We start from the raw sequence: 23,982 nt of genomic DNA on the forward strand, positions 1-23,982 counted from the left end.
ACCAATTTCAAATGACTGTTTAATAAAGACGTCACCAACACTTGCCTTTCTGATGCGAGTCTTTGAGAACTACAATATTATGCAATTATACTTCAAACAGAATGTATCTAAAGCACTTTGCAGAGATAAGAACTTTGCACAGTTAAGATAGGAATGTGCGTACAGTGCCTTTTACCAAGCCTCTACATATGGGGCACTTGCGTAATGAAGGTGCACACTCTTTACACACCACCAGGTGCCCACATGGTATAAAGACAATGTTGACCTCTTTATCCATGCATACTTTACATGTCCGTTCTTCTTGAAGTCTTCGCAGCTGTTCCTCCATTGGCAAGTCTGTAGAAAAAAAAACCCCAGAACATATTACTTTAATAAAGAGTTTCCAATATTACGCAGTCTTTCAGGGTGGGATCTGTATCTGATTCCCTTAGTGAAAAAGCTACAAACTAAACAAAAAAAAATCCCCAAAAGACTAAAAACAAAAGCAAAAACTCTCATATTTGAGGATACCTGAAAGATCTTGACTCGGTGATACAGCTTCATTTGTCTGGGCTGAAATTGCAGCGAAAAGAACATAAAATGGATTGTCAGTAATATGCTGTGGTGTACGTTTTTTTGGAATTCTCCCTGCATACTTTAAAAAAATAAATAAAAAAATCTACAGTGTCCTTTGGGCATCACCTTTTTTTTTTTTTTTTTTTTTTTTTTTTAAGGGGTATCCCCTTTGTGTGTTCCTACCCACTATAACATGTCAACTGTAACAGGTTTTACAGACACAAACACACTGAACACTCAATTTACAGACAAAAAATATAACTAAAAAAAAAATGATATAAAAGGTTAAATACCCATTAGCTCTCTTAAGAGGTACACATCATTCTTTTTGATCCAGTTGCGGAACACCTCTGCTGCCGCATTCCCCTTTGACAAGACCAAGTCGATGAGCTGACCCGTCTGCTGCTTGACTGATGTGCAGTTGCGTATCGTGTCATACTCCTTCTGTGAAATGACGTTCTCCTCCAACAGATGATCCATTAGGCTCTGGACGCTTTTCAAACGCTGTGTCAGGGCAGCATGGTGCTTCTTCAAAAATGTAAATCCATCTACAAACAAAAAAGGAAAAAAAGTTACACACTGACATTCACCACACTGGATTTGCACTGGCAAATGAACCTGCATGACGGTGAAGACACACCTGACGCCATTGCCTCTGCAAACATTTCTCGTTCCTCCTCTCTTTTTTCATCCTCAGCACTCAGCAGGTCAGACACCAGTTCCTGGACGGTTTTATAGTTCTCTCCACTAGTGAGAATTTTGCTTTGGACAGTCTGCTTCACTAAACTGCGGTCAAAGCCCATTTCTAAGGCTGCTTTCACCACAGGTGTGTTCATCATTATAGCATCTTCTGAGCGCTCTTCTCCTGGACCCAAATGTACAACTACGAATACAAATGAACAGAAAATAATCAGACACAAGTACCACTCGTTTAAACCACGGTGCTACTGAATTCTCAATCCAGGTGCCAATTCATTTTCTACAACAGCATGGAATTCTTCATATTCTTTACTTACCAGGTGGATCAACAAATTCTCTTGAGTCTCCATTGTTCAGCAGCTATGGGGATAAAATTAAGATTAAGATGAATCTCCTGTGGTAATAAAATGTTATGAAGCATACAGTATACAGATTTCTTTGCCGTGACATACCTGTTCAAACAATCTTGGAAATCTGGCTTGGATCTGATGAACAAACTCTTGCCCCTTTTCTTGCAAAAGATACTCGCATCTAGAACCAGAAAGTGATTTAATAAGAGAGAGTTTGAACCACAAAAAACTGAATAGAAAGAGACATTGAGAGACAAAAATCACTTTACCTTGGAAACCATTTGGCATGTTCAACCCAGGGATCGTCTCCTGATTCCCAACATCTGAGTCCTCCGTCACAACAGAAGCACTTTACATCATCATTGCGGCCTACAAACAAGCAATGTTCCTTAGATCTCATGCTGAACAAATACAAAAGACAAACGAAAATGAATGAAAGCTCTACTGTACTCACCAACGTAGTAAAAACCAGCCTTAGCTAGCTGGTCTGGGCGGACAGGTATTCTTGCAGGCCAGTTAACAAATGTAAGCAGCCTTTCTTCACACTGCTGCATTGCTGGGTTGGACACATTGGCCAAACCACCAGATATTGGGATGTTATCAGCTCGGTCGCCTCTCACAAAGCGGCAGTTAGGGTAATGCCTCTGGTGCTCAGATAAAGCCCTATCTCCAGGCTCCCAGTTGCTCAGATGCCCACCACAGCTGAAGCAAGCCACTCTGTCTCCTTGGCTGAGATAATAGAAACCAGCCTTGGCAAGCTCGGCAGGGGTGATTGTAGCAAGCGTCCAGTTTTGAAAGCTGTCTAAGCGGTCCTGCTCACGTCGCATACTGGGATTGTGGCAAGCGGATGGCCTCTGATGGGACATGTCTTCCACACCACGAGATGACAGAGGGCTGGAGGGGGCAAGGTTGCTCATGTTTAGATACCCAGCTTGCTCATCTGTTGGGCCTGAAGCTGAAGTGACTGCAGGAAGGTTTAGTTGCAGGATAGTAGCATTGCGGAGAGGTGAAAAGGCTGAATGGGAGGAGGACAGGAGATTGGCAGTGGAAGGCAAGCTCTGAATGAAAGTGCAGTTGGGGGACATTTGCTTGTGCCTCTCGGCTGGACATTCTCCAGACTGCCAGTTGTCAATGGTGATGTTGCAGCGGAAACACTGGACTCTGTCACCTAGGCCAGTGTAGAAAAACCCGGCACGGGCAAGGCTTCTCTCGGTCACTGGTGCTGAGGAGGGGAACTTTGCAAAGGTCGATATGCGAAACAGTTCACTTGTATTATCATATTGTAGGTCTGCTGGTGCACTCGTACGACACAGACCTCTAAGGAAAGCACTATTTTGTAAGATTTCCATTATGGAGAGAAAAATAGGGATGCCCTCAGGGAGAAGGGCTTTATTCAGCACAACCAGGGTCTTATGTACACACTGGTGACTATACATGTGAGGTAAGCACTGAACTTAGGAGAACAACTGAGCAATGATGACATAACAATAAAACCCCTACTGTAACTTTCTGATCACAAGACTAGTGGACTAGTCATGAGCTGAACAACTTCTTTTCCCTTGACTGAAAAGGAATTTCTGACTGTCATAACACAACTGATACCAACTTTCCGTAAAGTCAAACCTGAATCACACCAAACCAAACTCCAACACCAGTGTTCCACCAATAATGAGCCAAAATACCAAATCGATGCAAAAACATTGCTGCTCATGACGTCTAAACGTGAACTCAAATCCACCCACAAGCAAAAAATGTGAGTTCTGTTAAAACAGAAAACTGAACTGAGCGAGTGTTATGTGAAAACTGAACTGAGTGACCAAGTCTATCTGCCTTCACCCAGGATCATTAACAAATTCAATAAACCACCCCAGACACGATCGAAACTTTAAACAAGACATCATGTGTTAATGACAAACCCTACAGTAACAGACTTCCTGGATGCGGTAAAGAAAGCCCTTCTCCCTGAGGACATCCCTTATGGTTGGATTTACATATCCATGTGTGAAGGTTTAAGATAATTATGAAATTAAATTATGTTCCTTTGAGAGGCAGAAATCTGATTTGGTAGGAGAAATCCCTTTGCCTCAGCAGTGCAGTTACCTGGGGATAAAAACAAAAATGTCATTTGATGTTCCACTTTCTAATTGCACTGACTACACAAAGGTGTCCAGTATTCTACACAAAGGGCCAGTGTGGGTGCAGATTTTCATTTTTAACCAGCGGAATCAGATGTCATCAACTGATCTTGCCTTTCAGTAGACTCAGTTGTTGCTTCCACTTGGTTGAAATGAAAACCTGTGTCAGTATCGGCCTTTTTACTGACGCATAAGACAAAGATGATTGCATGTGGATGAACAGTATGTGTAAGCCTCCTGCCCTTATTACTCAGCAAGCATGTGTTAGTCATGGGGCTGTGTCTTAAGAACAAAATGTTTTATACAGAGGAAGTTTTGCTTTGGTGTTCTGAGTGGTTCTTCAAATAGCGTTCTGATTGGTCCTGGTCCTTCAATTAGCGTTCTGATTGGTCGTGGTCCTTCAATTAGTGTTCTGATTGGTCCAACACAATACACCATTTAAAAAAAGCCTGGTATAGCTATAATAATAGGCTTGTATGTTTGACTTACCCCACCTAGCTAGATATTAAGTATATCTAGATAGTAATTCATTATACAGTTAAAATCTGTGTAGGACATCTAGTTTAAACAAACAATGGAACGCCATAGTGACCCTATTTGGCATTGTGTAAACCGCTCACTTCCTTACAATGACAAAGAACTTCCCGGTATCTATTCAAATTACCGAGGTGTTTTACTGGCTCTTACATTTATTAAAGCTTTCAACCAAAAACGTCTAACTCAGCCCTATACATCCCCTTAAAAGCATTGCCTTCATTTCTTTCTTTTTTTTGTGTGTGTGTGTGTGTGTGAGAAAGACCACAAATTTCGCCATCTGAGCTCAGACACAGCCGAATCTGTCAGTCTCCATTTTGGAGCTGGTTTCTCTGTATCCGTATTGAGAGAATACAACGAGTAAAAACAACGATACTGAAAAAGAAACCAACAAAAAACAACAACAACAAAATCCCACTGGCTAATATTCATCGAACAAAGACTGTTTAAAAGAGTCAGAGTTAGACTCACCACATAAGGTCTACAACTGAAGACAGACGACGCTTCGAGGTTATTGGTGTTTCTTGTTCTCAAAATGGCTCCTGACGCCAGCCGAAATACTCCCTAATGTCACGTAAAGGCAATGCTATGCCAATTATGTATAGACATAGATGTATACTACAGGTATTATTTAATTACTATTTTTCTAGAAAGAGATTTTTGTAGATGGTTTTTTTTTTTTTTTTAAATCACGTTTGGTTCGTTGAAACGCCTCAGAACAGTATTATAGAGTAAAAGCTCTCTAGCGCTAAAGTTTAGGTTTATATTATTATTATTATTTTAGAATTACGTCATTAACATCGCTTAATGTGCTTTATGAATGCAGAAAGGATACTAAATATAATTTAACTGCAAGCAGAAATAAAATTTAACTTACCGTAACTTATTTGAACTTAATCCAGAAGGCTGGGTTAGTCAGCAGGTCCTCCGTATCTGCGTGCTGCTGCGGATGTGGCGTACATGGAACGTTGTGTAACTTGTATATGATTACTGGGAAGGAAGAGTCAGGTACTTTCCAGCGAATTCACCCAATGAGCGTGTACTGGTTACGTATGATTTAAACTTAGTTTGTTTATTCTTTGATCGTTTATTTTAAATATACGCAAAAAATACACTGCAAAAAAATTATAACACGGTTTTGTTTTTTTTTGTTTTTTTTTAATGACATTTTGATTCTCCATAATTGGCATATCTTGTAAACACATACACGTAGTCGCCTTTCCCATTCACACACAAAGATTTTCCGGATTATTTTCTGTTGGGGTTTTTTTTTTTTTCTTCTTCAAGTGAATTCGAATGAGGAAGAGGATCGAGGTAGACATTTCTCACTACATTTTTTATTATTTTTCTTTTTTGTAGACGTGTGCACTTTTATATCAACTATGTTGATGGACGAATGTAAACGGGATTAAAATGATTCGGAGCAATTGGATAAAACAAACAAACAAAAACGAAATGACCACTGCTGCTGTTTCCATTGCTTACATGATTAAAACGATTTTTTCCAAGCTATTTGCATACCGTTTTGCATTTTCGTTTCTTCGTTAAAGGAAACCCACCGCATACTACGTGGTTTGTACCAAAAGTTCCGTTTCCACTGACGTTGCAGTAGTTCATGAAATTCTGCTAAACAAGAACTGATTGGGTAAACAGAGTAAAAGCAATTATTTAAAAAAAAAAAAAAATTATTTTGTTGTTAAATTCAAAAATGGATATTAATTCGAATTGTTCAGTTTGTAATAAATCTGATGAGATATTTTGGGATTGCTCTCATGTAAAGTAATTTGTGTAGATTAATTGAATTGACAATATTTATGGGACTTTTTCTTTGGAATTAGAAAATGATATATTATGATTTTTCTATCTATCTATCTATCTATCTATCTATCTATCTATCTATCTATCTATCTATCTATATATATATATATAGCTAAACATCATATACATAACTGGAAATACAGTAAAACCAAGCCATTGTTTTTGATTCTTGAGATTAAATATGCAAGGAAATGGACAGTCGATTGGATTGTCCATGGTTACCATAAGGTTGCAAGCAGTGGCTGAAAGGGAGATCAGAGAGTTGTGTAGGGATATCACAAGACCCTGACCTTGGGATGAATCACCTGGAATGCCCCATATTTCAGTAGTTTCGGGTTCATAAACCATCATTTATGCTGAGATCTGAGCAAAAGCTGTGGTATGGGAGGGAAGGAGAAGATGAGTCGAGGGTCATCAGCATAACAGTGTGAAGAGAACCCATGTGAGGATATAACACTATATATATATATATATATATATATATATATATATATATATACACTTAGGATATATATATTCTACATATATAAGTATAGAGGGAGAATTGTATGTACACATATATATCTTTATCATACAAAAAAAAACAATTTTGTGGATCAGGAGTATTATTTTGAAAAAAAAAAAACATTTTTATTTGATTAAAATAACTTAAAACTTGCATTGGCTAGAGGCAATTATTGTAAATAAGTATAAATTATTTTATGTGAAAGTTGGCACAAATCCTGTGTTCGTGTGGTTGGAAATGTTGACTGATGATTACGATACAGGTACATGATGTATAGAAACAGATCACTAACCTTTCCTACACAGTGTCAAAACAAGTAACATTCTCACGTCTGTACAGCATGAACTTTAAAGCTTGCTTATCAAATGACTAAGTGTCTACGTTTATTTTCTAGATGACCTTTAGGTAAAATTATCCACCTGGTCTCTGCTGCTTTTTCTACATAGGTTCACACAAAACCTAGACACCAACTCACCACACCCACTCAGTTATTCACTATACTAACACTATAGACAATTTAGAGATGTCAATAAACATTTGTCATTCAACATTTGCATGGGAAGGAAACGCCTCAAGCTCAGGGGACAGAGTACAGGCAAATGTAATAACCACTAAGACTCCTTATATTATGTAAAATAAGTTTGGGGTTTTTTTTCTTCACACCCATGTGCATGTCCTATCAAGATCTAGGGTGTCTATAAAACATGATGACATATATATAAAATATCAACTATTGCACCTTTATCACACATCAGTTAATTAATATCCCACTTGCCCAATGAAAGCATCCAACAGAAGGAATTGATTGATGGTTGAATGTTTAAACAAAAAAAAATCCATTGTATTTTGTGTAATTAATTCTTGTATTTAAATAATGTTCCTGCATTTTAAAAGATCTTGACTTGATTCTTTGTCAAAGCAATCCAAAGACCAAGCTATAGTAAAACATGAAACTAAAATGTTACATTAAATAATCGAAAAGAGACGAGATGAGAAATGTTATATAATGGTAGCTGGAAATGATTTGTGTTGTAGAGAGGTAAGATTGTGAGGTTGTTAATGTTTTTGGACGGTATAGATATAATTACAAAAATGTATGTTGCTAACGATGGTGGGAGATGAGAGATGTGGAGATGAGGGAAGAAGCAAGGTGAGACGAGATTTTTTGTTCTTCCTTTTTTTTTTTACTGACTGTGACGTAAGTGTGGATAGGTATAGAAGGTTATTTTTCTGGCGTAGTTCAAAGTCACAAAAATTTCCCAGTGTCAGCAGGGGTTTCCTTTGTGTTATCTGTGTCAGTTCCTGCTGTAAAAACACATTTATATATGTTTAATATTTGCTACTTATATATGTAGGTAAGACTAGTTGGCAGTATATTGACAAAAGAAATACACCAAAGAAAAAAATGCTCATGAATTGTTCAGGAGCACACAACACCATTATTAGAAAACAGACCAATGCCAAAACAGTGGTATAAGACATATACGTGTCTTTTGAAAGGATCAATGCACAGATAGGCAAATGTCTGCTCGCTGTCTCTTCCAGAGGGATAACACAAGCCGTAAACATCCTGGAGAAAAGTGGAAGAGAAATTAAATACAAGAATGATATCCATTTTCTTTATTGCATTACTCTTTTATATGATTAATCTTTAAAACCAAAAGGCAGACAATGAGACATGAGAGCAATAAACAACTATTCCAGAGTATTTCATCTAACGCACTAGTCCTAAGTATAGAGTATACGTGTCAAACTGGATCCACAAGGGGCCGGTGTGCGTGCAGGTTTTCATTCTAACCAAGCAGAAGCCACGCCTGAGTCTACTGAAAGCCAAGATCAGTTGATTAAACAGGTGGAATCAGGTGTGGCTTCTGCTCGGTTGGAATGAAAACCTGCACCCACACCGGCCCCTTGTGGATCCGGTTTGACACGTAGGGTACAGAGGATCAAAAGAACAAGTGATCTTGAGCTTTGTAAAATTACTACGTGAACAGAATTGGCAAATATGTTAACTTTCTATGTGTGTATGTAATATTAAACAACAGAGGAGTGTATATATTAAAGCTCAACTTTAAATTGGATTGTAGATACATACGTAAGCAGAGACTTTCAAAATCGTTGATACGACACTGATCTCCTTTGTCTCCGAATCTTTCTGAACACTATGGAGCAATGAAATTGCATCATTAAGTTTTCAGTGCAAACATTACTGTACAGTTGACATGATGTAACTCTTTCAACATCCATTTCCGATACAGAACATACCTATACAAACAGTTCCATCTGTGCCAAAATATGTTGATTGCCTCGAACAGTTATTTATTTATAACAGTTAGTTATATATTTATTTCAAAAGCGGTTTCTGATGAGTATTTGCCTCGTCATTGTGCTCTTCTGCCTGTTGCCTACTTATCTTTTCCACTGTAGCTTCATTTCTTCTACTGTTGAAAATGAAACTTCCTACATATAAAATCCATTAGTGCCTGACTGATGATTCATTGACTATTCTTTCTTAAATAGGTTTCTGTATGATGTTAATCTTCAGGCATGTGACATCATAGTGTTAGTGATGTTATTAACAAAAGGAATTCCCAATAAGATTTACCAGCTTTCATTGCGTCATGGCATCAAAGTTTCAGGCACACTTCCACAATTTTATTGAGTTAACTCGAGTAAAAAAAAAAAACCCATGACTGCATGAGGATGTGGTTGGGAGTCATCAGGTCTCAGGTAGTTACTGATGTATTCACTGTGACATGAAAATGAGTGCTTTGAGTCTTTGTTAATAACAACACTTTTTCAGATTGGTTTATTATTCCTCTTAGATTATGTGAAGTATTCCTTCTATACATCCTTATGTCAGTTGTTGCTATAGAATTAACATAACCAATATGATCTAAAAAAAATGTCCTCATACTTTTGGCCATACTGTAGGGGTGTAAAAATACACTCTGATCACGATTTGACTTTGAAATATTTTTTATTTGTATAAATTTGAATGAAAAATTATGACTAATGATATAATTATATAATTATAAAGGTCGACATTTACCCAGGATCAGTTCATATCTTATTAACCTCTTCAAGCAAAGGGATAAGGCTTGGTCCAAATATCATTTATCTTGGGACTCTACTGAACTACAGACAACTGAGGAGTTAATGCAAAACTAAAACAAAAAATGCAAAATCCAGCTATTATAATGATTAATGAAATTATTACTGATCCTTTACTTTTTTCTTTTTTTTTTTACTTATTTTTTACTTTTTATTTAAAAGTAAAAAATTACTTTTTTTTTTTTTTTTTTAATTAAAAGTACTACTAATAGTACTATTTTTAAGCCTCAAGCATTTCTCTTCTACCTGTGGCTCCCAACCTTTATATTTATATGGTATATCTAGTTGATCTAGTTGATATATAACTGGCATATTTCATGCTACATGTATGTTTAAATCAAGTAGTAGTGCTGGCTTCCATCAAATGGTCTGAACTGGCTGCTCATGTTTTAATGTATTCCCTAGCTGACATATTTCATTTGTTTTTGTCTACAATTCCTCCATTATTGAAGTGTGCCAGTAGAGTTGGGTGATATGTCCTAAAAATTGAATCTACGCTTTTTTAAAACAAAATTCGATTTTAAAACGATTATTTTTCTGTAAAAAAAACCCCCCAAAAAAACACTAGAGACTACCTGATAGATTTTTAAAAAAAAAATTTGAGCAAAAACAATAGAACCACACATATGAACTGCAAACTTACTTTCGCTGACAAGTTTTTTGTTGTTGTTGTTATTTTACAAAATCAATAATCAACATAAAAAACCTTTTTTGGGGATTAATAAAGTGCAAACTTTCACCAGTCTTTACAAGTTCTAATTATTCTAGCAAAATAAAGTAATATAACAAAATATGAGGGATTTGTGATGTGCGAACTGCAGACTTAACTTAAATCACTTTTTTTTAAATAAAATAAATAGTTGTCACCTGGAAAAAAAAAATCCCTAAAAAAACTATTTTGTAAAGCAGTTCAACATTCAACTAACATGATCAATAAAATCAAACAGGAGCCAGACATCATTTTACAACTGTGTACATGGACACAATCAGGGGCGTGAGGGTGATAATGAGGGTATAATAGTAAAACATATAAATAAATAAATAAATAAATAAATAAATGTTTGAATAAAAGGGTAGGATGGTAAACTTATTGCAGCATTCCACTGTATTGCATAGATGTGTATAACATTTGAGTACTGAACAAGCCAAATACGATGCTTCCTGATCTCGCGCGCGCGGGCGGACACACACACACACACACACACACACACACACACACACACACACACACACACACACTTGTCCTCTGATCCACGGAGAGGACCCGTTTTCGTCGCCATTTTTAACATTTCTACTCAGAATTCTGCGATTCTTCATAAACTCTACACAAATTCATGATTGCCTCAGTTCCCTTTAAATGTCATATGAACACGGCGGCAGACTTCCGGCTCCTCCCCGTCTATCAGCGCGTTCAGGAAACTCAGAACTACGAAAGCTCCCTCTGCCAAACCACAGCGAAATCGTAAAATCGATTTTCATTTTCGACATAAACCATAAATTCGAATTAATCGCGCAGCTCTATGTGCCAGAGTTACCCATCTTTTGAAAGACAGAGAACCATCTGATGTGATTAACTATATAAACTGATTTAAATCATTTGTACTGTTGCAAAAAAAAAAAAAAAACTATTTAAGTACGTTATCTTTCATCAGTTATCACAACATATTAATTTGTTAAACTAATTTAACCACATCCCAGTTTGGACCTAACTATCCCCACCACTAGAGCTACAGAGAACATCAACGATTGCAATTTTTTTTTATTTAACCCTTTCAGTTTTTGACATGGTAGATCACCATGTTCTCCCTGATGAGCTTGATTCTAAAAGGTGAACACTTCTGGTTTAATTCCTATTATTATAATAGATACCGGTATGGTGTATTTCAAGGTTGTCAGTCTGATCAAGGGTTCCACAAGGCTACATCTTTGTTCTGTTTTTATTATTAAAGATTTACCTAAAATGTCTACAAACTGTTCTATTAACCTTTATGTGGTTGACACTGTTATTTACACCTCTAATTACAAATCCAGAATTCTGTCAGATTTGGTTCAGGACAGGTTTCATTACAAAAAAAAAAAACAAACAAAAAAAAACTTGTATTAAATAAGAAGTCCTGTGGTGTTTGCTATGTGACGGTCATCATTATCTTTTGATTTTCATATTATTTTTTAATGATAATTAAATAAATGAGCTTTTTTTAAACTATCTTGTACTGGATTGACCCTGAATTCTCCTTTATGAATCATATTGATTTCAATACAAAAAGAACATATGGCTATCTGAGCTCTCTTTATCGTTCAGTTATATCGTTTGCTTTCCCGTTTATGTCACGAAAAGAATAACTGACCAGTTAATATGACCTATTATTGTGTATTAAAATACCACCAACTCTTACATTAAATCTCCCAATGGTTTATACAATACTTGTTTCGAGGTGTCCTCATCATTGTTTTTTTGAACAAATCACTTAACTGGTTGTATGGAATAAAATCACTGTCAAAAATAATCGTAGGTAATTCAGAACATTTGTGTGTAATTTTAATTTACTCGTGCGTAATTTAAAAGTATTGTATGTAATTCTCTGTTTTGTCCGAGTTGGATTCCAAAATCTACGACCACGTCAGTTTACAGATACGAAATTTTGTGTTTGTTAGAGTACAACTCCAAAATCTACGACCACGTCAGTTTACAGATACGAAATTTTGTGTTTGTTAGAGTACAACTCCAAAATCTACGACCACGTCAGTTTACAGATACGAAATTTTGTGTTTGTTAGAGTACAACTCCAAAATCTACGACCACGTCAGTTTACAGATAAGAAATTTTGTGTTTGTTAGAGTACAACTCCAAAATCTACGACCACGACAGTTTACAGATAAGAAATTTTGTGTTTGTTAGAGTACAACTCCAAAATCTACGACCACGACAGTATACAGACACAACGCTAGTTTTCACAGTCTAGTTTTCACTGTCGTGGTCGTAGATTTTGGAATCCAACTCGGACAAAACAGAGAATTACATACAATACTTTTAAATTACGCACAAGTAAATTAAAATTACACACAAATGTTCTGAATTGCGTACGATTATTTTTGACAGTGATTTTATTCCATACCTCAGAGAGCAATTCGTTCATTTTGTATTGACCTCCTATAGGTTCTGTATGGGAAACATGATTATCTCCTAAATCATTTGTTCATCATGTGACGAGAGAGGCTTCGGTTATGCAGTCTGTTTTATTGTTCGATATTAAATATATGAAATATTGGGAAATATTAATTAGTTAATTTGCTCTTTCTCTGCTTTTGACTGTCTGTAAACAATTTTTTCCCCCTAGTGTTTGTCCTGCATGAAGGCAGGGTCCGCTGTTTTTTTGTTTTTTTTGTGACGGATCAACTGACCCGCATGATTTGGCACAGGTTTTACACCGGATGCCCTTCCTGTCGCAACCCTCCCATTTTTTATCCGCTGGACCACCAGGGTTCGTCTGTCTGTAAACAAATATTACTTAATAAAATAAACTGAGCCTACAAACATAAAGTGCCTATTGTTTGTGATTTTGCTGGTATTTCTGATTTTCCTATGCAATCTGGACATATTGTTCTAACATTTGCATAAATTGTATAAAAATTTTTTTGTATAATTAGTATAAAAAGATTTGTCATAAAGGACACAGTGGCATAACATAAAAGCAGATAACAGTATGGATTTAAATAATTAATCTAATCACTAGATTGGAATCCACTGTGAACAAGAATCAAATTTGTGTGTCCCATCATACGGATAAAGTTTAAAGCATTAATCAACTCTAACCCTGCTAAGTAGTGAATTAATCATTTCTGTTTTCTACAATTTGGCCTTGGTTGATTTATAGTTTTGTCTTACTCTAAATGTGCTCAACCTTTTGTATAAGTAGACGTGTCGAGGTAATTGGCTATTAACACATAACACTAATTATATTCTAATAAAATGAACGAAATGACCTGCACAGTGGCCAGAGGGATTTTGAGTCATTCTTCTTGCAGAATAGTGGCCAGGTCACTACGTGATGCTGGTGGAGGAAAACATTTCCTGACTCGCTCCTCCAAAACACCCCAAGTGGCTCAATAATATTTAGATCTGGTGACTGTGCAGGCCATGGGAAATGTTCAACTTCACTTTCATGTTCATCAAACCACTCTGTCACCAGTCTTGCTGTGTGTATTGGTGCATTATCATCCTGATACACGGCACCGCCTTCAGGATACAATGTTTGAACCATTGGGTGCACATGGTCCTCCAGAATGGTTCGGTAGTCCTTGGCAGTGACACGCCCATCTAGCACAAGTATTGGGCCTAGGGAATGCCATGATATTGCAGCCCAAACCATCACTGATCCACCCCCATGCTTCACTCTGGGCATGCAACAGTCTGGGTGGTACGCTTCTTTGGGGCTTCTCCACACCGTAACTCTCCCGGATGTGGGAAAGACAGTGAAGGTGGACTCATCAGAGAACAATACGTTTCATATTGTCCACAGCCCAAGATTTTCGCTGCTGGCACCATTGAAACCAACGTTTGGCATTGGCACGAGTGACCAAAGGTTTGGCTATAGCAGCCCGGCCATGGACATTGACCCTGTGGAGCTCCCGACGGACAGTTTTGGTGGAAACAGGAGAGTTGAGGTGCACATTTAATTCTGCATTGAGTTGGGCAGCTGTGGTTTTATGGATACAATCCGGGTTAGCACCCGGACACCCCTTTCAGACAGCTTCCTCTTGTGTCCACAGTTACTCCTGTTGGATGTGGTTCGTCCTTCTTGGTGGTATGCTGACATTACCCTGGATACCGTGGCTCTTGATACATCACAAAGACTTGCTGTCTTAGTCACAGATGCGCCAGCGAGACATGCACCAACAATTTGTCCTCTTTTGAACTCTGATATGTCACCCATAATGTTGTGTGCATTGCAATATTTTAAGCAAAACTGTGCTATTACTCTGCTAATTAAACCTTCACACTCTGCTCTTACTGGTGGAATGTGCAATCAATGAAGATTGGCCACCAGGCTGGTCAAATTTAGCCACAAAACCTCCAACACTAAATTGGCCAGTGTTTCAGTTTCATTGTCCAACCCCTGTATATCTGAACTCTATGATGGAGACCTCTAGTGTTCAAACAGTGCAATTGCATTAGATACATAATCCATAGAATGATTTGCAGAATGTGAATTACACATTTCCACGACACACATTGTCAATTTTTTTGCATCGCAATCTATCATATAGTGTATTAGTGTATCGTACATTAATATGAACATTAATATGAACTTGTGATTTGAATTCTAGATGGAACTACTATCAGAGCCTCTATTATAGTAAATTAATCCATACCTTCTGATCATATGAGAATTCAGAATCTGTGTGTATAATCTAAATTAAATTAAGTAAATGATATCAAGATAATTTGCCAATTAATTTTTTTAAGATAGTGATATTTTGAGTATACTATTTACTCAAAGACTTACCTCACCAATTCTTTATAAATTGTTTTTGCAGTTTCAATGTAGGGACTGATCACGTCTTCGTACTGGCAGAGTTCGCCACCCAGGACAAGGTGCTTAAACAGCCTAAACAGGAACTCCTGCCGGTCACACGGACTGACCACATGATAGTTTTCAGAAACCTCTTCAAGCAGCATCTAAAACACATCAATTAGTACACAAGGCATTTTGCTTAAATGGAGGTTAAGCAAATGTCGCCAGATCTAAAATGATTTGAGTACTGCATGTTTACCATCCGCAACTCATCAAAATCAGGATGTACTTCATGGTAACATTTGGCAATGTGACCAGAAGGATGCACAATTCCATTGGAGAAAATTGGATCAAATATGTCCAGAGACACTTTAGTGCACGGAACAAGTTCCACCTCCACACGTATAACTTCTCTGTCTATTGAAAAAAAAAAAAGGCATTTAGCAACATGTAATTCTTAACTGTACACAAACTGAATCTAAATGTAAACCTAGCTGTGACAACACCAGCTTACCCAGAGGTTTCCACACGCCTGATGTGTCCAACACACGCAAGTTGTTTTTCACACAAGGGTCCTGAAAGAATTTCTAAACAAAATACAGGTCACCTTAACAATTAATAAAATAATACTGCTGTGAATAAAATAACTAAAGCAGAACTCACCAGAGTAAAGTCATCCTTCATGTAAGACTGAAACATCTGGTCAAAGTTAAAGGCCTGGATGGAAATTCTCCCCAACATGGACCTGAAATAATATACAGAAGGAATTATAACATCAATCAGAATCAGAAACAGCAAAGACAAGATCTGGTCACATGAAGAGACTGATAATGCTTGAATCAAGGCTATATTATGGGAATAAAGGAGCTGGGTAGGCTTTTTGTCATGATAGCCATTAAATTAGTGGTTTGAGATACAGCCAGGGGCCTGCCATTTGGTTGAACTACTATTAGGCCACAGTTTGACTAGTCACTTGAATCAAATGGCTTTTATTTAAATGTCAAGGCAAATGATGATTGCTTGACCCTAAAGTCTTCTGTCCTTGGAAAGTTCAGGAATATGATTGAAATCATATTATCGTATACACTTGATTAATATTCCTAAAATAAAGCTGAGCTGAAAAGGGCTGTTAAATTCATTGGGTACAAATCATTTGAGAATCCCTAGCATTATATTTCTATACACTTAGTGTAAATGGGTTTAAACACAACAGAGCCATGTTATATTAGCTTAGACACTATTATGCCACAAATAAAACAAAAAGAAAACTATAAAAATATTAACCAGTCTTCCAACAAAACCCAAAACCTTTGTACTGAAGGTATTATTAAGAGGTTACACTTAGATCTTGGGACTGTGAATGATAATAAAATGGTGCAGTTGGTTTAAAAGGTCAGTTGTTAAACAAATATACAGTAGCACACTGCTGGGGTATTCTGACATTTTCCATCCAGAGACTGATTTAATTGTAAATTAAAGTCTACAGACACCCTTTAACACAGATTTCTTTCATGAACAAAATATAGATTGGGATTTCCAACTGTGTGCTGTACATCACAGATCCCTCTGGTCACATGAGCTCACTTTGAGAACCACCGATTTAGAGGTATCAGAACCCTGGCTATATCTATATATATATATTTAAATAATCGATTCTTAATTCACTTATTTCTAAATTTTCAAATTTTAGAGAACTTACAGTAATACCTATAGCTTGATGTTTAACCAAATATGATTTATTTAAAAATACACTATGTTGCCAGAAGTTTTGGGACACCCCTCCAGATCATTGAATTCAAGTGTTGTTTTTCAGGAGTTGGGCTCGGCCCCTTAGTTCCAGCTTCAGCATACCAAGACATTTTGGACAATTCCATGCTCCCAACTTTGTGGGAACAGTTTGGGGATGACCCCTTCCTGTTCCACCATGACTGCACACCAGTGCACAAAGCAAGGTCCATAAAGACATGGATGAGTGAGATTGTTGTGGAAGAACTTGACTGACCTGCACAGAGTCCTGACCTCAACCCCATAGAACACCTTTGGGATGAATTTGAGCAGAACCTGCGGGCCAGACCTTCTCGTCCAAACATCAGTGCCTGACCTCACAAATGTGCTTCTAGAGGAATGGTCAAAAAGTCAAACCTTCCTTAACCTAATGGAAAGCCTTCCCAGAAGAGTTGAAGCTGTTATAGCTGCAAAGGGCGGACCAACTCCATATTATGTTCATGTGCATGTAAAGGCAGACGTTCCAAAACTTTTGGCAACATAGTGTATAAAACTGTATAACGAGATTCTAGCACGTGTAGCTAGGTGACTTGGCTTGTTGCCTAGCTACCGTTTTCTGCGTTATGAGAAACCGAACTAAATAACTAGCTAAAGCGTTTAAAGAAAAAACACAGTTAACAGCGCCGTTTCCTCACCATTTCATCAACAGCTCCGATATACACGGATCTTCCAGGAACTTAAATTTTTTGTTGGGAAGCTGATTAAATATAAAGGTTTGACCGATTTCACGAGTTTCACTCGCCATGTTGGCTGTTGCCATGGAAACACTGGAACGAGCTTGTCGTGTCCAGGGCAAACGTTTTCGCTTCCCATGATCCCTTGCACCTATTACGCACACTGTAAACCTTGAAAAAGTCTGGGTTTTTTTCTATTGGAAATTATATAAAATTTACTCAAAATATTATGTCTATTTACTGCTATTAATTTATTTTCATTAATTTTCAAATGAAATTGAATCAGAAAGAAGCAGTAACAAAAATTATGCAATTAAAAAAAAAAAAAAAAATATATATATATATATATATATATATATATATATATATATATATATATATATATATATATATATATAAACACTATTATTAACAGTTATTTAATAATAAATAAATAAATAAATAAATAAATAAATAAATAAATAAATAAATGTGTAAACATTATGGAGTATAAACAAACAAACAAACAAACAAATAATCTTCAAAAGTCAGGGTCGAGTCGGAGTGAATCCAGAGCCTATCCTGGGAACACTGGGCATGGGCAGGGTAAACACCCTGGATTGGACGCTTGTCCACTGCAGGCCACCATACATACACCTAGGGGCAATTTAGTGTAGACGATCCACCCCCTGGGAGGTGGGTGAAGAAAATCTGAGAACCAAGAGGAAACCCACACACAGGGACAACATGGACTGCAACATGAGCTCAGGGTTGAACCAGAGACACTGATGGTGTGAAGTTGCAACACTTCCTGTTACATCATTGTGGCACCTAATAAACATACAAAACAGAAATACACACAACTAGGTACACACCAATTGCCTGTGTCATAGGTGTTGATAACCGTAATGTTACAGTGTACAGTATCAAATATTTTTTAGATTTCTATAATATTTCTTTAAAGAAGAAATAACTAAAATATTGTGTTTTACAGCATATAATAGCTTTGTGTATCATCTTAAACCTCTCTTAAATCACACTAGGCTAATAATTCTGCCTACGTAGATGTGGTACCCATCCGTTCCTGGTGAAAGTGCGCTTACTCAGCACAGCTATGTAATGCCCAACAGATGTGTTCCCAGAGCTCCTCTGATTGTGATGAGATTTTTTTCATACAATGAAACACACTCAGTTCTGTGTGGGCAATAATGAGGGCCAACAAAAGCAACGTCCACTTTTGCTGACATCCCACCTCACAGTGTTACTTTTGCAAAGCCAGGCTGGACCCTGCTGTGCTCCTGGAAGGAATGTGTTTTACATATGCTCCTCTCTGAGCCCTGCTGCTTTCCACCGCTTACATGGCAATCCAAAGTGTCACATTTCCATCCAACATCTGGATTTCATAGCTCATACAGGATGTTGTCAAAGTGCAATAAAACAACAGTGGTTTACAATTGTTATTGTATAGATTGTGGACAGAAAGCAAGAGAAAATTTGCCGTGGTCCAGACAGCAGTGCAGTCGCTCTTTTCTTGTACTGCGGCCAAAGAGGCAGTCCCAGAGCATACGGCTTCTCAGTATCTTCACCTTTCATTGAGAGGTGTACAGCTTCATGCGCTCACTGAGCTCAGCATAACTCAGAAAACATGATTTGGATCATCTTGTTTTGGCTTCATATGTTCCCAAATCTTCTTGCTTTACCCAACATGACTGTGGTGAGTCTTTTTTATCCTGTCAGCTCATGTTTTGCCTTGTTTTCATCCTTCATTTCAGTTTCTACTTGGCTGAAAAAAATATTCTAAACAGATTCGAAGATATGCCTTCTTGTGTTCTTGGATTGTTTCTGTTTCACTGCTATTTCGGTGTATGACGTACTCTACTGAGCATGAAAAAGTTATTTTCTTTTTTTTTTCAAACCACAAGCCTTAAGCAGACCAGTTAACATGCCATGGAATACAAAGGAATAGTTTTGCTTTTTAATTACTGTTTAATGTGCAGATCACATGACATTCTCCTAAAACAGGACATAAACAGTGCTCCACTTGATGAGCCCGTGACGTTCGCTGAGGACTTTGAGGATGCATCTGCTCGGAACCAGAAAGAAGAAATTGTCAGAAATGTGGATAGAGAAAAGTGTACAGTGCCATGTGAGATGACAGCAAAACTCATGCAGGATGAGAAGCATTCTTGGTGCAGTATGTATTTCAACATATGAATGTTTCTTAGTGTGCTTGTCATTGAGTCTGAATCAATTAGGAGATTATTAAGGTGGTTACTGTACACTTAAAAAGTGATTTGATGTAAATTAGGTAACCTCCAGCATGCCCTGACAACATATACCAGGAGCACCAGAAAACTGATCCGAGATTTGATTGATGAACAGCAGAAGACTCTGGAATTCCTCTCTAACCAGGTATTTAAGTCTCCATACTGGACCGATTTTTCCAAAGACAGTGAAGTTCCACTGCATGACATTTAACTTTTCTCCTCTTCTGAGGTAATGGAACTTACAACCAAAGTCCACAGTCTCAGTCTAGATGTGCAGAGGAGCAACAGCGAGATGTTTTCTATGAAGCCCATGCATGCTCATGGTAATAACAAACAAACAATCAAACAAACAAACAAACAAACAAACAAATAAACAACAACAATTTTTGGTTATTGCTCTATGAGTTTATAATAATAATAATAATAATAACAGTAATTGTTATTATTATTATTATTATTATTATTATTATTATTATTATTATTATTATTATTATTAAACACTAGCTTGTTCACAGGTAGAGACTGCAGTGACATCAAGGAAACACTAGAGGCAGTAACACCAAAAATTCCAAGTGGTGTTTATATTATTCAACCTGACAACTCTGAGCTTTTGTTTGAGGTAAAATGCTTTCTTCATTACATAAAATTCTGTTTTTATTCAAAACCCAAATGATAACTTGCATTTGAGTTATAAACATAAGACTTTCCACTTAATCCAGGTATTTTGTGAGATGGATTACATGGAAGGAGGCTGGACAGTCATCCAGAGGCGGACTGATGGCCTGACTGACTTTAAACGTGCATGGTCAAGCTATCTGGATGGATTTGGACCCCTTCCAGGTCTGTGGCTTAATTATCTAAATAGGGCCTTTGGCACATTTTGTTGTTTTTCGTGCTCAAACACGAACATTAATTACATGATTAGTTGAAACATGTGTGAAGGGAGAAAAAGAACAGGACAAGGGGTGCTTGAGTACCTCTGTAGCCTCAGATTCCTGTTCCTGCCTGACCCGATTTGGTTTTCTACTGTTATTGCCCATCCACCTCAAGACTTGATATGTTCATAGATGCTTTTCTGGTCAATGCAGTTGTAAAAAGTGTTTGTTTAAATTGACTGCCTTCCAATCAGCTTGTACCAGTTTGGCCATTCTCTTCTGCCACAAAACACCCTCTCATGGCATGGTTTATGTTTTATATTTTATTTATTTCCATTATATTCAAACTCTAGAGACTGTTGCACATTAAATATTCCAGGAAACGTCTGAATTCCAGCAGTTTTTGAAATACCCAACCCAGCCCATCTGGCACCAATAACCATGCCACGGTCACTGAGATCACATTTTTCCCCTTATTCTGATGTTTGTTGTGAACATTAAGAGCAGCTCTTGATCTGTATCTGCATGGTTCCATGCACTGCACTGCTGCCACGTGACTGGCCGATTGGATTATTACATGTACAGGTGTGCCTATTATAGGGGAAATAAACACAGTATTCTTGCCTCTTGTTTCTGTGTTTACTGAAGGAGAACACTGGCTCGGTTTGAGGAAGGTGCACAGTATTGTGAGTCAGAAGAACACACGCTTTAAGCTTCAAGTATCCTTCGTCTCTCAAGATGATTCCACGGCGTATGCCTCTTACGACAACTTCTGGCTTGAAGACGAGAGTAAATTCTTTGCAATTCATCTCGGCAGATATGCTGGTAGTGCAGGTGAGATACTTTGCTATTCTTTGCCACACCTGTAAATATCTGGATTAAGCACATTGGCTATGATTAAGGAACTGTTTAGGAAGGAGGTATATGCAGTTTATGTGACATGTTGATCATGGGTTATTATGATCGTATAATAGTACAAGAAAAAAAGTCTTTTTGCATTTACAAAGTCATCCCATCCAAGTATATTATAAACTCACCTTGTAATTTTCATTTATTATATGCATTTGCAAATTTGGTCTAACTTCAAAAGTCAGTTTTATTCAATACTACTTAGTTAGATTAAAGAAACACCCTTGCTAATGTTTCAAAGAAAATTATCTAGCTAAAAGACTTGGTTTTAGTGGTCCATTTGAACAATACATACAGTACCTTGTGTAAGTATTCACCCCTTGAACTGTTTTGCATTTTGTAGTCTTACAGCCTGGAACTGAAATGCACTTGATCAGGATTATATCTTAAATGTTGAATGTTGTCATTGCATAAGTATTTACCCCACATGGCTATGATTTTTTTCTGGTGCAACCATTTGTCATCAAAAGTGACATAGTTAGTTAAAAAGAGGCGACCTGTATGCCATTAAAGTGTCATGTGATCTTAATATACGTATTGTTCCTGTTCCTGGAAGGCTTCTGAGTTCGTTATTCGTTACTTCATCATGGTGCTATCAAATCAGGTCTGGACAAAGTTGTGGAAAACAACTCAAAAGGTTTGGTTAGGAAACAATGTCTCAAATGTCCCACAGATTGCTGTTAAACCCATTACTAAAACAAGAATGCAGCACATCTGCTTAGAGGAGTCTGGGAAGCAAAAATCAGTTACTGTGAATGGATATGATTAATCAAAAAAGATGTGGGAATTCCTGATTTAGTGTAACTGAATCTAAACACATCCATGGAAAGCGCATTTTAACATCTGTGCTGTTAAACTGGGACATGAGTTATTGGGCGGACATGGAGCACAGACAGCAGGCACAATAATTCCTTTAATGCATGGATTCTTACACATTTGTACTGCCTGTGTGGTTGAATATCTAAAAGATAGGGTAAAAGTTTATGTAACAGGTTCATCAGCAGTCCAAATATCACAGACTTTAGAGAGAGAGAGAGAGAGAGAGAGAGAGAGAAGAAATGGCTGTGAGCTTTTTTAGGGAGCTAAAAGTGTAAACTTTTATTTGTGAGTCGATTCACTGAAGCAGCTGAAATTCACATTAATAATAAAATGGCTTCCTTAGCGGTCTAGGCATAACCTCAAATAGGAGGGGTTTTAGTTTAACTTTACACTGAAGTAAAATACCATATGTAAAGTGTTTCTAAAATATTTTTTTCAATGCACTTGACAGAAGGATCTCTCTTAGACTGATGCATGAAATGTCTCAATACTTTATATCCTGTTTTTAGGATATAAAAAAGTCATAAAGATATGACTTTAAGTCCTGTATAGTGATGGTCAGCACATAATGGGAACTATTCTAAACTAAGTTATAATTGTTAAGCCTTTCATCACACTCATGAAGCTTTTTTGTTTCTTTACCGGCAGGTGACGCTTTTAGAGGATATGAGCAAGAGCAGAACCAGGACACGGCACCTTTCAGCACGTCAGATGTGGATAACGACGGCTGCATTCCTTTCTGTACTTTCGATGGGAAAGCCGTCGAGAGCTGCAGCGTGCAACACAACAACACAGGCTGGTGGTTTAATCAGTGCGGCCGGGCGAACCTCAACGGCTCACCGCTGGATCAAGATCGTTCTACTCAGCCGCACATTCACTGGGACACGTGGACTAAGAACGGAGAACCTGTCAGCATCAAGTCAGTGACGATGAAGATCAGGAGAGTTGAAGGCTCAAATCTGAAATAGGCGTTTCACGACTGTAAAGTTAGCAGATTGTGGAATATTTCATTTATTTCTAGTCAATTAAATCAGTCAAAAATATTGATGCAAATTTTTAAACAAACCAAAAGCATATTCATCTAATATTCCTCTTTTGATCTGAAATGTCAATTTCGTCTATAGGAACTGTTTATAACAAATTGGTATTGCAATTGATGATGCAGTGCTGGATGACTGAGAACATTCTTTAGCAAAAAATTCAGAATTGTAAATTTTTTTATTGTGGCACATTAACAGTGCATTAGTCTGCACTAAAAAAAAAAGAAAAAAGAATTAGCCATCTGAGCAGGTTTACACATAATTTAAACTAACTTGAGATAATGTCATTCCTAAGGGATCTAATTGAATGTGTTGAGGTGTAATGCAGACCATCACAAACAGTTCATCTTACCACCCTGAAGTTGAATATTTTGATCTGAATGCACACCATAAAGCGGTTTATTTCCC

At 37.2% G+C, this 23,982-nt stretch overlaps 3 protein-coding genes across 5 annotated transcripts; 1 reads left to right on the forward strand and 2 right to left on the reverse strand.

Annotated features, from left to right (window-relative positions):
- Window positions 1-5: 5 nt before the first annotated feature.
- Window positions 6-5,288, reverse strand: birc2 (baculoviral IAP repeat containing 2). 3 transcript variants are annotated; one of them, XM_058416116.1, is made up of 9 exons: window positions 5,151-5,287; window positions 2,059-3,704; window positions 1,874-1,973; window positions 1,707-1,785; window positions 1,572-1,614; window positions 1,196-1,438; window positions 849-1,103; window positions 511-552; window positions 6-336 (listed from the first exon to the last, which is right to left on the reverse strand). In XM_058416116.1, exons 2-9 carry the CDS (start codon window positions 3,038-3,040, stop codon window positions 143-145), a joined length of 1,938 nt encoding a protein of 645 aa, XP_058272099.1. In that variant the 5' UTR covers window positions 3,041-3,704; window positions 5,151-5,287; the 3' UTR covers window positions 6-142. The 3 variants fall into 3 exon arrangements, with proteins under 3 accessions (XP_058272099.1, XP_058272100.1, XP_058272101.1); XM_058416117.1 differs by lacking the exon at window positions 5,151-5,287 and adding an exon at window positions 4,745-4,843; XM_058416118.1 differs by lacking the exon at window positions 511-552 and having other exon boundaries at window positions 5,151-5,288.
- Window positions 5,289-6,637: 1,349 nt separating this feature from the next.
- On the reverse strand, window positions 6,638-17,818 carry cfap300 (cilia and flagella associated protein 300). Its single transcript, XM_058416119.1, has 7 exons — window positions 17,647-17,818; window positions 15,890-15,971; window positions 15,741-15,813; window positions 15,486-15,643; window positions 15,218-15,390; window positions 8,692-8,758; window positions 6,638-8,166 (listed from the first exon to the last, which is right to left on the reverse strand). The coding sequence occupies exons 1-7, from the start codon at window positions 17,769-17,771 to the stop codon at window positions 8,017-8,019; spliced, it is 828 nt and encodes a 275-aa protein (XP_058272102.1). The 5' UTR covers window positions 17,772-17,818; the 3' UTR covers window positions 6,638-8,016.
- Window positions 17,819-19,167: 1,349 nt separating this feature from the next.
- Window positions 19,168-23,575, forward strand: angptl5 (angiopoietin-like 5). Its single transcript, XM_058415854.1, has 8 exons — window positions 19,168-19,378; window positions 19,687-19,858; window positions 19,973-20,076; window positions 20,161-20,254; window positions 20,447-20,550; window positions 20,651-20,771; window positions 21,455-21,640; window positions 23,183-23,575. Exons 1-8 carry the CDS (start codon window positions 19,310-19,312, stop codon window positions 23,500-23,502), a joined length of 1,170 nt encoding a protein of 389 aa, XP_058271837.1. The 5' UTR covers window positions 19,168-19,309; the 3' UTR covers window positions 23,503-23,575.
- Window positions 23,576-23,982: the final 407 nt, after the last annotated feature.

Source organism: Hemibagrus wyckioides, linkage group LG18, assembly GCF_019097595.1.
Source record: "Hemibagrus wyckioides isolate EC202008001 linkage group LG18, SWU_Hwy_1.0, whole genome shotgun sequence".
NCBI lineage: Eukaryota > Metazoa > Chordata > Actinopteri > Siluriformes > Bagridae > Hemibagrus > Hemibagrus wyckioides.

Bases quoted from the DNA above. Each gene is read 5' to 3' on its own strand.
- birc2 (XM_058416116.1), bottom strand. From the start codon at position 3,040: ATGTATAGTCACCAGTGTGTACATAAGACCCTGGTTGTGCTGAATAAA. The intron at 1,974-2,058 runs GTGAGTACAGTA...GCTTGTTTGTAG, and splicing joins GGCTGGTTTTTACTACGTTG to GCCGCAATGATGATGTAAAG. The intron at 1,786-1,873 runs GTAAAGTGATTT...TTCTGGTTCTAG, and splicing joins CATGCCAAATGGTTTCCAAG to ATGCGAGTATCTTTTGCAAG.
- cfap300 (XM_058416119.1), bottom strand. From the start codon at position 17,771: ATGGCAACAGCCAACATGGCGAGTGAAACTCGTGAAATCGGTCAAACC. The intron at 15,391-15,485 runs GTAAACATGCAG...GATGTGTTTTAG, and splicing joins ATTTTGATGAGTTGCGGATG to ATGCTGCTTGAAGAGGTTTC. The intron at 8,759-15,217 runs GTAAGTCTTTGA...ATTGCTCCATAG, and splicing joins ATTTATAAAGAATTGGTGAG to TGTTCAGAAAGATTCGGAGA.
- angptl5 (XM_058415854.1), top strand. From the start codon at position 19,310: ATGATTTGGATCATCTTGTTTTGGCTTCATATGTTCCCAAATCTTCTT. The intron at 20,077-20,160 runs GTATTTAAGTCT...TCCTCTTCTGAG, and splicing joins TGGAATTCCTCTCTAACCAG to GTAATGGAACTTACAACCAA. The intron at 21,641-23,182 runs GTGAGATACTTT...CTTTACCGGCAG, and splicing joins CAGATATGCTGGTAGTGCAG to GTGACGCTTTTAGAGGATAT.